Here is a 13,687-nt window from a genome sequence, read left to right as displayed (position 1 = left end):
CCGCAGCTCTGGGCTTTGTCTTCAAGGCCTCATACCCCAACGATAAAGCAGCTGCTGTTTCCTCAACTCCTGGTAGAAAATCCCAGGGAAGGGCTCTGATTGGCTGGCTGTGTCCCAGGCCCTCTCCTGGACCAGTCACTAAGGCCAGATGGGTGAGGTGCTGTGCTTGGGCCTCCCCAAGTCCTGGGAGAGGATGGGACTCAATGATAGGCAGCCCCACCAGAACCCTGAGTCAGTGTAGGGGTGGACACCTTTCCACAGAGAGGCAGACACTGTCTGGGCAAGTTAAACAATAAGGGTCCCCACCAGGGCTATTCAGTCTAAAAGAGCTTATGAAACGAGGCAAGGCCTTGGTCTCATTGAGCCCCTGCTGCATATCATGTCCTGCTATTGTGATGGGGACTGGGCGGTGACGAGGTTGAGGAAAGTCCCTGCTCTGGGCGCTGACATCTAGAGGCAGGAGAATAACATCATCATCTATCATACATATTGTCAGCAGCAGCCATTGTTACTGTTGCCAAACCAGGTGACAGCCCGGGCTGGAGGCATTAGGGCCATGGCGGGCACTGCCTTCATGTCTGAATTGGGGTCATGGGGCTGATCCGACAGCCACAAGGTTCTTCCAGGCTCCTCATTGCCATACCACCCATGCCAGGGCAGCCAGACACAGGGCGGGGCCAAGGGTGGAGTTCCCAACTGTCTGCAGAAGCTTCTTCAGAGCAAGTCTCGCAAGACAGGAAGCTGACGCAGCGTGTTCTGTGCAACGGGACTTTTGGTTGGTGCTGCGTTTTCTGGAACAGGGTGGTTGTGTAACTGACCATATGGGGTGAGGGGGTAATTAGGCACCCTGGTTAGAGGTGACCTTGATAAGACCCAGGTTCAAACCTTGCCTTATTACCCTGAGACTTTTATCCTGAGCTGTTCCTCTATTCAACAAATCTTTATTGAGCACCTACTGTATACTAGACTTTGTTCCAGGTTCCAGAGATAGACGGCTAATAAAACTGGCAAGGTCTCTGCCCTGGTGGCTCGTGTTCTGGGTGTGGTGGGTGGATAGTAACTTCTATGGGCAGAAACCGGTTAGGGCAACCGGCCTCATAGCTAATGATGTAAAAAGGTGAGAACATCAAAGCTTCCAGAAGAAAATGCAATACCTCTGTGACCTCGAGGTAGGCAAAGTTTTGATAAGAAGGAGAAACGTCAAGTCTAAAAGAAAATACTGATAAATTGGACTTTGACTAAAACTAAGATCCATTCGCCAAGAGAGTGGAAGACACACCACAGACTGGAGGTATTTGTAATAAATGTGTCCCACAGAGAACTTCTGGGGAAGGCAAAGAAGTGAACAGGTGCCTGAAGGAGGCCATCAGCCGGTCATATGCCTGTGAAAAGATGCCCAGCTCCGTGCTCATCAAGGAAATGTGAATTGAAACCACACTTCAGCTGTAAAACAGCCACACCAAGGAGGAGCAATGGGAGCAAGTGTAGCTACAGAGAACCAAGCTGGGTCACCCACGGCTGGAGGAGTATACTTACACTGTCTACCAAAGCTAAGTGTCCCCCACCCTGTGACCACATACTTCTCCCAGATAAATTCCCAAGAGAGATGTGAGCCAAACACTTGGACACGAGTATCTGCTGCCACTTGCTTCGTAATCTTAAACCAGACACAGCCCGGGTGACCCTCAGGTGCCCACTCTGGGGCACAGGGCAGTCATCTGAACGTGTGAGCTGCTGCTACACCAGGGATGTCTCACAAATGGCAGTGCCAGGCCTGGGAGTTAGTTCACCCTGTGTGATCCTGTAACTTAAAGAGACCAAGCTCAGCTGGCATCGAAGGTCAAGGAGGCTCACAGGAGCCTTGGGCACCTCGAGGAGCCAAGCACTGAAGGTTTGTGCCTTTATCTGGTAGCTCAAGCCTCCTTTTTATTACGAGGTGACAGGGCAAGGTGGACGGGGGTCACAGCACTCGCAGAAGAGGTGACCTTTGTGCTGATGGTGGGAGTCTGGGTTCCTTGGAACAGTGGCATCATGGGCCCAGAGGTGGGTGTGAGAAGGTGCAGAGAGGAACGCTGACGACCGGCCAAGGGCAGCCCACCATGGAGGACGGTAGAGCCATCAGAAGGACTTTGGGGTTTATTCCCAGGAGGTAGGGAGTTGTGGGGCGTTTATCTCTAATACGGAGTGAGGAGGGTTTGTGAGCCAGCCTGGGTGGCTCTTGTCTGTTGCAGCAGCTCCTGGTGCATGGGGGCGGGGGGTTCTCCAGGGAACTTGTGAGCAATTAAAATCTATGACTGGATTTCCAAGAGGACTTGGCTGTCTGAGAAAGGACAGTTTTCAGACTCTCTCATGGTGCTGGTGCCTTCTCCCTCCCCTGTGTACACCCAGTTCCAGGTCATCTGCAGTCAGAGCTTATCACAGCAGACAGGTCATCAGGCTGGGTGCTGGGTGGGCATTTATTCCTCAAGGACTCAGTTTCCCCAAAGGTTTATAGGAGGAGTTCCTGTTTCTCCCCATTATTGCAGTTAAACAGTTTTTTAGCCTGACAGTGGAGAGAGGGTTTCCTTATGAAACTTTTTGTTGTATTACGGCTCTAGAGTTCTATTTCTGGAGCTTGCTGGAGGGCCACATGCACCTCCGAGGCCAGCCATCTGTGTGGATGCCACAGGTGACAGGGTGTGTAACTAGCCTCTCCCGGCCCTGGCATTGCGAGCAGTGCTTTTCAAGCTGGGAGTCCGCGCCCGTTAGTGGGCTGCAGAATGAATTTTGTGGGGCCCAGTTGGCATTTCTCAATGAAATAGAGTAGAAAGCAGAAGAGTCCTTCGCACTTTGTAGGAGATTGTCATCCCGTGGAACTGCTGTTATTTTAGGCCTGTGGGCGCAAGTCCTGCCTCAGTGTAAAATGCAGGGCCGCCAGTGCTTCGTGCCACAGTGTGGGGTGACACTGCTGTGGAGCTGAGAAAGGAGGGCTCTTTGCTTTGAAGGTTCCATTGGGGGGGAGTAGGACGCGTGTGGTTGAACTGTGGGCGGGTCCGGATCCAGACTCTGCCTGAGCTTTGGGACCAAAGTGTCCTAGAACAGAACTGGGTTGACCCCTACCCATTGCCCTAAGTCTGCTTATTCGAAGTAGAGAAGCCAGCGTGTTGTTATCTGTTCTCATTTTTGGAGTTTATGTAAATTCCAGTTGCCTATGGCCAAACCATCCACCAGCCTGTTCATGAGAGAAAGGAACCCTGTGCCTGCAGGGAGGGGCTCCCTGACGGGGAGTGGCAGCCTAGAGGTGGCGTGCCTTCCCTTATCTGTGACAGCAGGACCCTGTGCGGGTCAGGACGTGGCTGAAAACTCAGCCTAGGAGGAAAATCGGAGGCTGCCACTTGCTGGCATCCCCATGTAACTCTGGGAAGGAAAACTCAGAGGTGGTGGGCTGTGTCTGGCCCGGGAAGGCTGAACTTTTTGCCTCGGTTTCTTCATTGTAAGGATTAGAATAACAGTTTATGAGAACCTGTGGTAGAGCGTCTCACCCAGAGCAGGAACTGAGTGATGGTGATTGTCCAAGGCAGGGACCAGGTTCCAAGACCGTCTGTCGGGCCAGGGGCCTTGTGATGCACAGAAACCCCAAGCGAGCAAAAGGCCACCTGGGATCCCAGTCCAGATCAACCTCGGGAGGCAGCCGTGGCCAGGCTGTGCCTTGACGCATTGTGAAATCGGGGCATCAAGCAACAAACCTGAAAAGCAGTCACGTCGTCACTGCTGTTTTCCAGACAGTGAACAAAAACGAGAATGGGGTGCCGTCAGGACAGGCAGACGCGGGATGCGCTGCCTTCTCTCGAACAGAAAAGGAAAGAAGTGGAGTCGGATGGGCTCAGCCCACCGGCAGCGCTGGGCCCGGGTCGACCATCTCTGAGAAGCGACTGAAAACCCCGAGAGGTGAAGCAGCCAGCGGGAGCCGGGGCAGCCGGGCAGGCATTTTGGCAGTGGATGTGGATGAAACACGGCCAGAGTGTGTGGGCGCCTGGGTAAAGAGAGGGGACCTGTAGAACAGCATCGCCACCTGGTCGCTAGCTCCCTGGACGGCGGCCCTGGGCCTCTGCTGCTTGTCTCTGGAGGCCCAGTGGGACCCCTGAGGCAAGTCAGGTTCCTCAAGACAGAACTGCCATTCTTGAGGCTGACTGGACAGAAAGGGAGACCGCACTAGTGGGCGTTGTTTTCTCCCCTGGCCTTTTGAGTCCTTGAAGCGCCTGCTTACTCCTTCCTCAGGCAGGCTCCGGGAGTGATGTCACTTCACCTCTGAGCTCCTGTCCCCAGCACAGAGCCAGGCTCTGATGTGGCACGACCTGCTGGCTGAGTGCACTGGTTCCTCCAAAAGTGATTCCCAGGAGATGGTGCGCGAGGCCCAATAGCCTCTCATGGCCACTGCTCCCTTGTGGGAAACAAGGCAATCTCGGTGAAAAGGATTAGAAAACAGCTTATGTCCTTTAACATCTTGCTGGGAGGCGTCTTTCCTCCTGAGTTTTTGCCAAATGCCCTGAAGTTCACTGCTTTTAAATGCTGCCTGCAAGAAACACACATGCTTGCGGGAGTCACATAACAAGCTTGCAAAAAATTGTCTCTCTGACAACGCTGTCCCTTAATGCTTCTAGTGTGCGCCGACTGATTTTTGCATCATACGCAGTGGTGATCCATGGAGCCCCAAGCCTTCTGTTTCATGCAGCATATAGTCTGGGGTCGGGGGAGTTGAGCGGGCACAGAGCCTTGATTGCAATGCGTCCCCGGCCTCTCTGTGCTTGTTGCCCCTCAGGAATGTATCAGAACTCTCAAGACAGCACGGATACAGGAAATAACTCCCCAGTCAGATTTGATTTCTCACCCTCTGTTCTCAAACAATGGGATGTAGCCCGATGGGGGCTGCCGACAGAGTGACGGCTTCCTCCAGTGGGCAGGGCCTGTGAGTGACACCCACTGTGTCCCCTTACAGTAGTAGTGGACGTCAGCTCAGCGAGGTGTTCATTCAGCTGCCCTCCCGCAAAGAGCTGCCGGAGTACTACGAGCTCATCCGCAAGCCTGTGGACTTCAAGAAGATTAAGGTAAGCCCGGGGGGCGGCTCTCACAGGGCCGTGCCCACATGGGCACTTGGGGGAGTCTGACCCAGGAACTTGGGCCCCCTGGTGAGGGACCCGATCATTGGCTTTTAGGGTTCCTTGTGGCCTTTGGGTCTCCATGACGCGTGGGCAGACAGCCAGCTTTCAAAGCTCCTTCCAGTCACCCGCAGCTCGGGTCTGTCATGTGGCCCTTGTGTTCAGTGGGTCTGGGCTTCCGAGTCTGTACAGAGGAGCAGGAAACTCAGCTGTGACCTTGTTAGGCAGAGGGACGCCTAGCCCCAGGGTCCCCAGGCACGAAGCGGGGTCCTGAGGTAAGGCTGCTTCTCCCACCACCCACAGGAGCGCATCCGCAACCACAAGTACCGCAGTCTCAACGACCTGGAGAAGGACGTCATGTTGCTGTGCCAGAACGCCCAGACCTTCAACTTGGAGGGCTCCCTGGTGAGGGCACGCCTGGGGCAGGGGGAGGCGACGCCCACTCCAGCCTTTGCTCCCTTTTGAATTAACTGGTTTAAAAACATTCCTGACAACTTGGAATATTTTACTAATTACAAAGGCAATATGTATTCATTACTGGGGAGAAAAAGGCAGAAAATAAAAACAAGTAAAATGGGGAAAATAGACTCAGTCCCATCCATCCAGGACGCCCTGTGAACAATCCATGTATGTCTTGAAATTTTATTTTGAATTCACTAGGGGACTCTCGAAAGGAATCTATGGATGTGTCCTTTCCTGTGTTGAGATTAACACACTCATCCTTGAGGCAGCAGTTTTCCCAAAAGTGTTTGGGATAGGTCCTTTCTGGAAAAGCGATTTCACAGTCATACGTTTGAGGGAAATGCTACAGGGGATGTACAGTTCTAGTTACTGCAGACCTTCCCAGAGCCTTTAAAAACGGGTGCTCGCTGTGATTCAGAGGGAGAAACCCATGGCTTTTTCTAAACTAACACACCTGATCTTTTCTCCAAGACTTTCCATAATCCCAGTGCTCTCTTGGGCACTGGCTGGGAGTCCGTTACTGCCCCCACATGGGCCGTCCTGCCAGAGCTGTGACTGGTGTGGGTGGGGCCGCGGGCAGCCCCGCATCGGGCCGCAGCCCACGAGAGCCTGCATGTCTCCACCCAGATCTACGAAGACTCCATTGTGCTGCAGTCCGTTTTCACCAGCGTGCGGCAGAAAATAGAGAAAGAGGATGACAGCGAAGGCGAGGAGAGCGAGGAGGAGGAAGAGGGCGAGGAGGAAGGCTCGGAGTCCGAGTGTGAGTCCTGAGGGCCTGGGCTTCCCGGGCTGGTCAGGATCTCAGAGTTCACCCTCCCAGCTCAGGAGGCGTCACGATCTCCCAAGTTCATCTTCTTTCTTTTCTTCCTTCCCTCTTCCTGTCCCCACCACAGCCCGCTCGGTCAAAGTGAAGATCAAGCTGGGCCGGAAGGAGAAGGCACAGGATCGGCTGAAGGGGGGCCGGCGGCGGCCAAGCCGTGGGTCCCGGGCCAAGCCAGTGGTGAGCGACGATGACAGTGAGGAGGAGCAGGAGGAGGTGAGGTCCCCGAGCCCTGGGCAGGCGGGAGCCAGTGCCCAGCAGCAGTGGGGTCACTAAGGGACCATCCACGTGCTAGGTCCTGGACCCTTCTACCACAGCCCCTGTTGAGGGTAGATGCTCCACAGGTGGGGAAACTGAAGCTCAGCATCGCATAGCATGTAACTCAAGCCCAAGACCATGTGACTCGAGAACCGGTGCTCTTAGCACGTGCGGGAGTCTGGGGGACAGGGTGGGCATTCCTTCCTGTTCCCTCTGCAGCATCCTGCAGGGCTGCCTGCCCAGGATGCCAGGGTGGAGCCGGGTCTTTGTTGAGTCTGGAACGGAAACACTGGGATTGTAGGTGCCCCTGTGCCACCCAGTTGGCGGCTGTTGTGGTGTCCTCATCACACGTGATAACACACTGTGCCCCGGGCCTCTGCTCGTGACTGTTCTGGCTTGTCTAGGATTGATTGATTAATTGATTGATTGATTGATTTTTAACACCTACAGCACCTGGTATTCCTGGGTGGTCTCCTATCCGAGTACTAAGCAGGCCCGACCCTGCTTAGCTTCCAAGGTCAGACAAGATCGGGCAAGTTCAGGCGGTGTGGCCATAGACTGTCTAGGATTTTGAAATGGTAGTGGGTTAAGAAAACAAAAACCAAAAATCTCTGGCTCTGCAATTAGAAAAATGACATGGAGCAAACACCGCGAATAGGGCTGAGTGGTACCATGGTGATGCATGTCCCCTGGCATGGGCTGCAGTTTCTGTAAACTGGGGGGAAGCTACAATCGTGTCAAGCCCACAGTGGACAGTTTTGGGGGCTTGAGGGGTGGGAACAGACCTACTTGCTGGGTTCAAGTAAGTTTTGCCCTCTGGATCCAGTCTGGACACCCAGCCCTTCCCTGCTGTGGGACCTGGGCGGTTCACTCCACTTCTGAGCTGCAGTTTCCACGTCTACAAAGCAGGGAGGTAGACCGCGTTACGGGGCCGGGCTCCTGGCCAAGCTCAATAAGTGCCATTCCGGTGTTGCTCTTCTGTGGCCATTTGCAATAGCAACAAAACCCAGTACCGTGGAATAAATCTGGCCAAAGACATACGTGATTTTATAAGGGTGTCAGACATCTTGAACCACAGGAGGGGTGGCCCATGTTTCCGGAGAGGAGGTCTGGGTTGTAACAGTGCCCCATCTGCCCAGTTCAAATCCAGCAGGGCATTTTACGGCCTTTGCCAAGCCGCTTAAAAAGTTTAAGCGGAAGAATAAAGCTCGTATGTGGTCAGGAATGGCCAAGGCGGTTTTGAAGCTGCACAGGGACAGTTCACCCAGCAGTGGGACGGAGCAGGGAGGCTCAGTGAGCCTCCCAGATCCCGAGGAAGAGTCCATGTGGGCACAGGGGCCAGTCCTCAGGTGTGGCCGCAGCAGAGAGATGGAAGCCAAAGGCCGCTCTACCTCCAGCCTCACGGCGCTCGCGTTGCTCACATACCCAGGGAAAGCGGCTTGTCACCTGCATCGGTATTTGTCTCAGGGTGCCCTCGAGGGTGCTGACTCATGCTGTCTCCTCCTGTCCCCCCTCCAGGACCGCTCAGGAAGTGGCAGCGAGGAAGACTGAGTCCCGACATTCCAGAGTCTCAACCCCGAGCCCCTCGTTCCAGAGCCGAGACGGCGTAGCCCTTAGCAGTAACGGGTAGCAGCAGATGTAGTTTCAGACGTGGGGTAAAACTGTATAAACGAAAATCTTCCATATTTATACGGCAGAGAAGATGTAGGACTGTTTGTGTCTGGCCCTGTCCTGGCATCAGTAGCGTTTGTAACAGCATTAACTGTTTAAAGTGGCAGAAAAAGAATTATGAATTGGGGAACACGCGACACCTGTTTTTCTTTTCTTTTCCTGGCAGTACTGTTGCGGCCGCAGTTTGGAATCACTGTAGTTTAAGCCGTGGATGCATGTGTGTAGCCGTCCACTCCTCGTACTGTATTTTATTGGACAGGTCACCCTCGCTGGGGCCTGGGCCCCGCAGGCCCGGCGGGGGTATGTCAGTGTCACTGGATGTCAAACAGTAATAAATTAAACCAACAACAAAATCCACGACTTTGCCTGCTTCTGGTGAACTCATTCCTGGCCCCCAGCACATTGCCTGCTTCTGGTGAACTCATTCCTGGCCCCCGACAGCCTGCATGGGGCCTCACGTCCCCATCACCAGATCTCATAGGGCCTCTTTCACAGGGGATGATACTTAGGGCCAGGAAAGGAAAAGGACTTACCGGGGTCTCTCTCTGACGACAAGCTCGGGCTCTTGGCCCTGCTGGGTAGCACTGTCATTCCCCATCATTTATTCAAGCTCACTTTGTCACACAAGGAGCAAGCAGCTCGCCAAGGCGAGATCGGGAAGATGGTCACATTGACAGGTAGATGCCACACAGAGCAGTCACTGCTGTGACACACAAAGCCCGGGGCAGCCAGTGACCAAGGAGGGCTTCCAGGTCCAGATGTCCCTTTGGGCGCCTTTCTCTGATTCTCGTCTCCGCTAAGATCTGTTCCTGAGTTACAGTTGTCATATTGCCTTTACTTCTTCAAACACGGTTCCATTAGTTCTTTGAACGTATATATATATATAATGGCTGTTTTGAAGTCCAGCATCTGGACACTCTCAGAGAAAGGTTCTGTTGACTACTTTTTTTCTCTTTCTTTGCACATCTCAAATTTTTTTTGAGCAAAGGTGGACATTTTAAAAATAATAGATTGTAACAACTGAATTCCAGTTCCTCCCGCAGCGAGTTGTGTTGTTTTGTTTTTTGTTTGTTTAGTCGTTGCCAAACTAACTGTAGGGTCTCCCCAACTGTGCAGCAGCTGATGACTGCTCGTTATTGTATTTAATTCCTTATTTTTAATCTGGCTTCCTCTGGGAGTCACCCTGGGATCAGCCTAGCTTCAGGGTCAGCCAGTGGTGGCTCAGAGATGGTGCTCCAACACCTGAGTCAGTGAGTCCCTGTGCCAGTGGCCTGGGCTCAGGCATTTTGCAAGTCAGATCTGCCTTTGCTCCCCACCTATTCTCAGTGCGTGCACAGGGCCTCCCAGCAGGTTGCGTAGATGTGTGGATTGATGGGGCTCTCTCCAGATATGTGGGGCCAGCGGAGGCTGTCTCACTCCCTGGACCTCCTGTCTGATTTTATCCATCTGTCGCAACCAGGATCCCCACCTCAGGCAGGTTGGGAGACCTTGGCCTTGCCATTCATTCCACTCCGAGACCCCTGCTGTTTCTAGTATTCCCGGGGTCCTGAGATTCTGCCTCAGCCCCAAGTCAAGTTGGGCCTCCTCCAGCAGTGATTTTTATAGCCCGGTGAGCAGGAGCTGAGAGGCCCAGTGGGGGCGACCCCTGGCAAAAAAAAAACAGGATCTCCCACTGCGCACTGTTCAGTCTGTTTTCTTAAAAACTTCTTAATCCATCAGATAGTTTTGAGAAACCTCCAGAGTCCTGAAATGTTCGTTTTTGACAACTTCGTCTAGTTTTATCATTGCTATTAGCAGATTATTCCAAGATCCTCATCCTTCATTTTGGAGGTCCACATTTTTTCTTTGAATATCAGCTTTGACTTCATTTTAATAGATTCGAATTTACTTTAATATTTACAGAAAATCAGCTTACCAAACCTTTGATTTCATGGTATTTGGGATGAGGTCAATTTAAAAATAAGTCCCTCGAAGGGGAAAAAAGTACGTTCAGAATTTGAAGATGAGAAAACGTATGATGATAAAACTATATCAACAAAGTAGTTGGTGAATGGCAGCAAAATCCAAAATAATATTGACTTAAGTTAGACATGAGTTCATACTTCTCATGTCAGAGTCTGCAGTTGGTTCCTCACGTTGAACAGCTCCTGTCTTGTTGCTTCAGTGTGTCCCGTCCTTATGTCCAAGGTCACCTCATTTCCCAAAATGGCTGCTGGGGCTCCATCTCTCCATTCCACATTCCAGCTGTCAACAAGGAGGCCCACTCCACCTCACCTTTTAAAGACCCTTCTGGAAACTGACACATCACTCTTATGTCCCTTTTGTCCACAATGTAGTCACATTCTCTTACTTAGCTGCTTGGGAAGCTGAGAAGTGGGAAGAGGGGTTCCCGCATTGGGGGCCACATTGAAAAGGTGGCTCATGAAGCTTGAAGATGCAGGAAATGAAGTGCAAGCTCACTACCCACTTGATGGTCCCCCAATTTTCAGATGAGAAAATGGGCACAGAGGAGGAAAGCATTTGTCTGAAGCTGCACGGCCAGTCTTGGAATCGGCGGTTCTCAGCCTGTGCTCACTCTCCTCCTGCGCCAGGTGCACGTTGGTTTGAATCTGGCCCTGCCACTTCCAGACTGTGACCTTGGGCGGCTCTCTGCACTTCTGTCAGCCCACTGGGAGATATGACATCAAAAGATAGGAAGGTTTTTACATCCTTCTTCAGGCATACCTGTATTTTCTGTGGCGACAAACAAAAATTTTTTTTTTCTTTTTTTTTTTAGGAAAAAGGAATCAGGAGGAGTTAGTTTGCCTAGTGTCCACATGTGCAAAGCCAAGTGGCATGGTGACCCAGGAACACGTGAGATGTGGTAGGGAGGAGAGGTCAGGGCTGCAGGCCCTCTGGTGTGGCTCGCCCATGTCAGCCTTGGCCTGAGGCCCGGGAACCAGTTTGGCCCTCGTGTAGACACTGGCCACAAACCAGGGGTATCCACCAGCCTGAACTGCCACTCCTGGTGACAGCTGCTTGCTGCCTTTGTTCCTGGCACCCATCTATCTGGATAGTTCTTTCCCTCCACCTTTGCTTTACCGGCCACTACCTTCCCCATTTTTCCCAATAACACTGAGGGGTGGGGGACTTTATTCCTATTTCACAGATGATAAATGGGACTCAAAGAGGTTGAGGCACTTGCTCAAGGCCACATAGATTTGATCCCAGGCTTGGGGGACACAAGAGTCCTCAGGGGCTGAACCTGCCCTGGGTCTGCAGGGTGCAATGGCCCCGTGGAAAGGGCGGTGGGTTGAGCAGTGGAGTACAGGTCTCTGTGTCCCCAGGGACGCAGCAGGGGCGTCAGCACATTGTAGGTAGGGATGTCCATAGAATGGCTTAAGGCTGGAATGTCAGATGTCAGATGAAGACAGGAGCCCACAGAGTGCCCTGACAGCCAGGACCGCGAGGAGGGCAGTCAGGAAGAGTATGGGACTTAATACGTGGCAGAATGCCACAACAATGTCTCTTGTCCTACATGTAGTCCTAGAACCTTGCAACTCTCCCCATCAAGACATAGATTCTAATTCTTCCCTTGAGTTTGTCTTCGGACTCACCAGTAACCAGTGGCGAGCAGTGGAAGTGACACTTTGTGACTGCTGAACGTGGGACGTAAAGGCGCCACGGCTTCCACCTTGCTTGTTGGAACATTTGCTCTTTTTTTTTTTTTGAGAGTTGACGTTAAGTATTTTATATTATATTGAATATTTTAGTTGGAGGTATACAGCACAGTGATCAGACATTTATATGATTTACAAAGTGATCCCCTTGATTAATCTAGTATCCACCTGGCACTATATACATGGTCGTTATGATATTACTGACTATGACACAGCGCATACATTTTAAGAACCATTTCTAGATTCCTTACCAATGTTTAATTCAACAGAATGGTTGGTTTTTAGTTTGTCATGGTCTCAAAGATTTCCGCTGCAACAAGGCCATTCGTATCTTCCCGAGCATTGTACTTAGGAGGTGGCCAGAGCCCAACTCATCACGTTCCTCCCATACCTGATTCTGCTCCTGTCTCCCCACTCACAGGTGGCCCCAGCGGTCCCCAGCAATCCACGTCAGCTGTCATCCCTTTGCCTCCGACTCCACCATCCAGTCAGTCCCCTGGCTCAGCCCATTCTCCTTTCTAAGCTTTGTAAATAGCTCTGCAGTGAATGTAGGGGTGCATGTATTCTCTTCGAACCATCCACCTCTCCTCCACTCTTGGCCCCTACCGTCACCGTCGCTGGTCTGGACCAGCGTGGTCAGCTCCTCCCTGATTGCCCAGCTCCTGCCCTCGCTCCCTGCCAGGTGTTATTCCCACATGGCCAGAGGCTTCTATTCCAGCACCTGGGGCCCTCATCTGAGCCTGGCATCTCTCCAGCCATATCATTCTAAACCTCAGCCACACTGCAATTTTATACCATAGACTTCTGGACATTTGCACATGCGTGTCCCTCCTCCCATAATGCCTTACCCGGCAAATGACCCTGAACCTCATCTCAAATGCCTCTTTCTTGCCCCTTCTTGTCTTCGTTGACAGTCTGGGAGAGGAAGCATGTAGGCAGGCCCTCCCTAGGAGAAACCTAAGAAGGTAGGTTTTCAAATCATATCCCATGACACCCACAAAGGCTTGTTGATTTTTTTTTTGGAAGAGGTGTGGTAAAGATGAATTGGTGGAAACTGAAAAAGAAATGCTGGCTCGTTTGCTGAATAAACATTCTGAGAAACTGACAATGGAGAAGTTCTGTTTGCTACTTATCTTTAGAATTCCCACAGAGGAACCACAAAGAGGAAATACTAGCGTGTGAAAAAAAAAGGGATTTTATCCTACTAACCAAGTAAATGCAAATTAAAACGATGATGAAATACATTATTATTATTTACTCAGCAAATTGTTAAATGAGAACAGTGTTGGCAAGGTGGTAGAAGGTGAGCCCTTATATCTGTAACTACCTGGATGTGGCTTTCTAAAAGGCAATTTGGGGGTGGCTCCATAGTGTAGTGGTTAGCACGTTTCCTTTGCACACAGAAGGTCCTGGGTTCATGCCCCGGGTGGAGCCATGGACCATACCCCGGGTGCACCAGACGCGCCCCCCCGGGTGCCCCAGGTCCCAGGTGCATGCCATGAGTGTATGGGAGGAGACGCCCCGCCTTCAGAGACCCAGTTCTTAACGGGAAACCCAACATCCATGGGTCAGGAGTGGAAGTGGGGGGAGGGGGAAGAGGGAAAAAAGGCAATTTGACAAGATGAGTTTAAAATGTTTATACCTTTTTCTGAGGAATTTTTCTTAAGGAAACCATTAGAGAT

At 51.9% G+C, this 13,687-nt stretch overlaps 1 protein-coding gene across 4 annotated transcripts in view; it reads left to right on the top strand.

The window, feature by feature from the left end:
• SMARCA4 (SWI/SNF related, matrix associated, actin dependent regulator of chromatin, subfamily a, member 4) overlaps positions 1 to 8,706 on the top strand; it is a 68,410-nt gene extending 59,704 nt beyond the window's left edge. For 2 of the 4 annotated variants that reach the window (XM_006905857.3, XM_025040077.1), the window contains 5 exons: positions 4,979 to 5,084; positions 5,439 to 5,540; positions 6,225 to 6,357; positions 6,491 to 6,633; positions 8,194 to 8,706. In XM_006905857.3, the coding sequence (XP_006905919.1) occupies positions 4,979 to 5,084; positions 5,439 to 5,540; positions 6,225 to 6,357; positions 6,491 to 6,633; positions 8,194 to 8,226 (517 nt within the window). In that variant the 3' untranslated portion in view covers positions 8,227 to 8,706. Of the gene's footprint in view, positions 1 to 4,975; positions 5,085 to 5,438; positions 5,541 to 6,224; positions 6,358 to 6,490; positions 6,634 to 8,193 lie in introns of all 4 variants that reach the window. The other 2 variants (XM_006905856.3, XM_006905855.3) reach the window with 1 other exon arrangement.
• The last annotated feature ends 4,981 nt before the right edge of the window (positions 8,707 to 13,687 follow it).

This window comes from Pteropus alecto, unplaced genomic scaffold (assembly GCF_000325575.1).
Source record: "Pteropus alecto unplaced genomic scaffold, ASM32557v1 scaffold761, whole genome shotgun sequence".
Lineage (NCBI taxonomy): Eukaryota > Metazoa > Chordata > Mammalia > Chiroptera > Pteropodidae > Pteropus > Pteropus alecto.
Note: the sequence above shows the minus strand (reverse complement) of the source record. Positions and strands in the feature narration are given on the sequence as shown.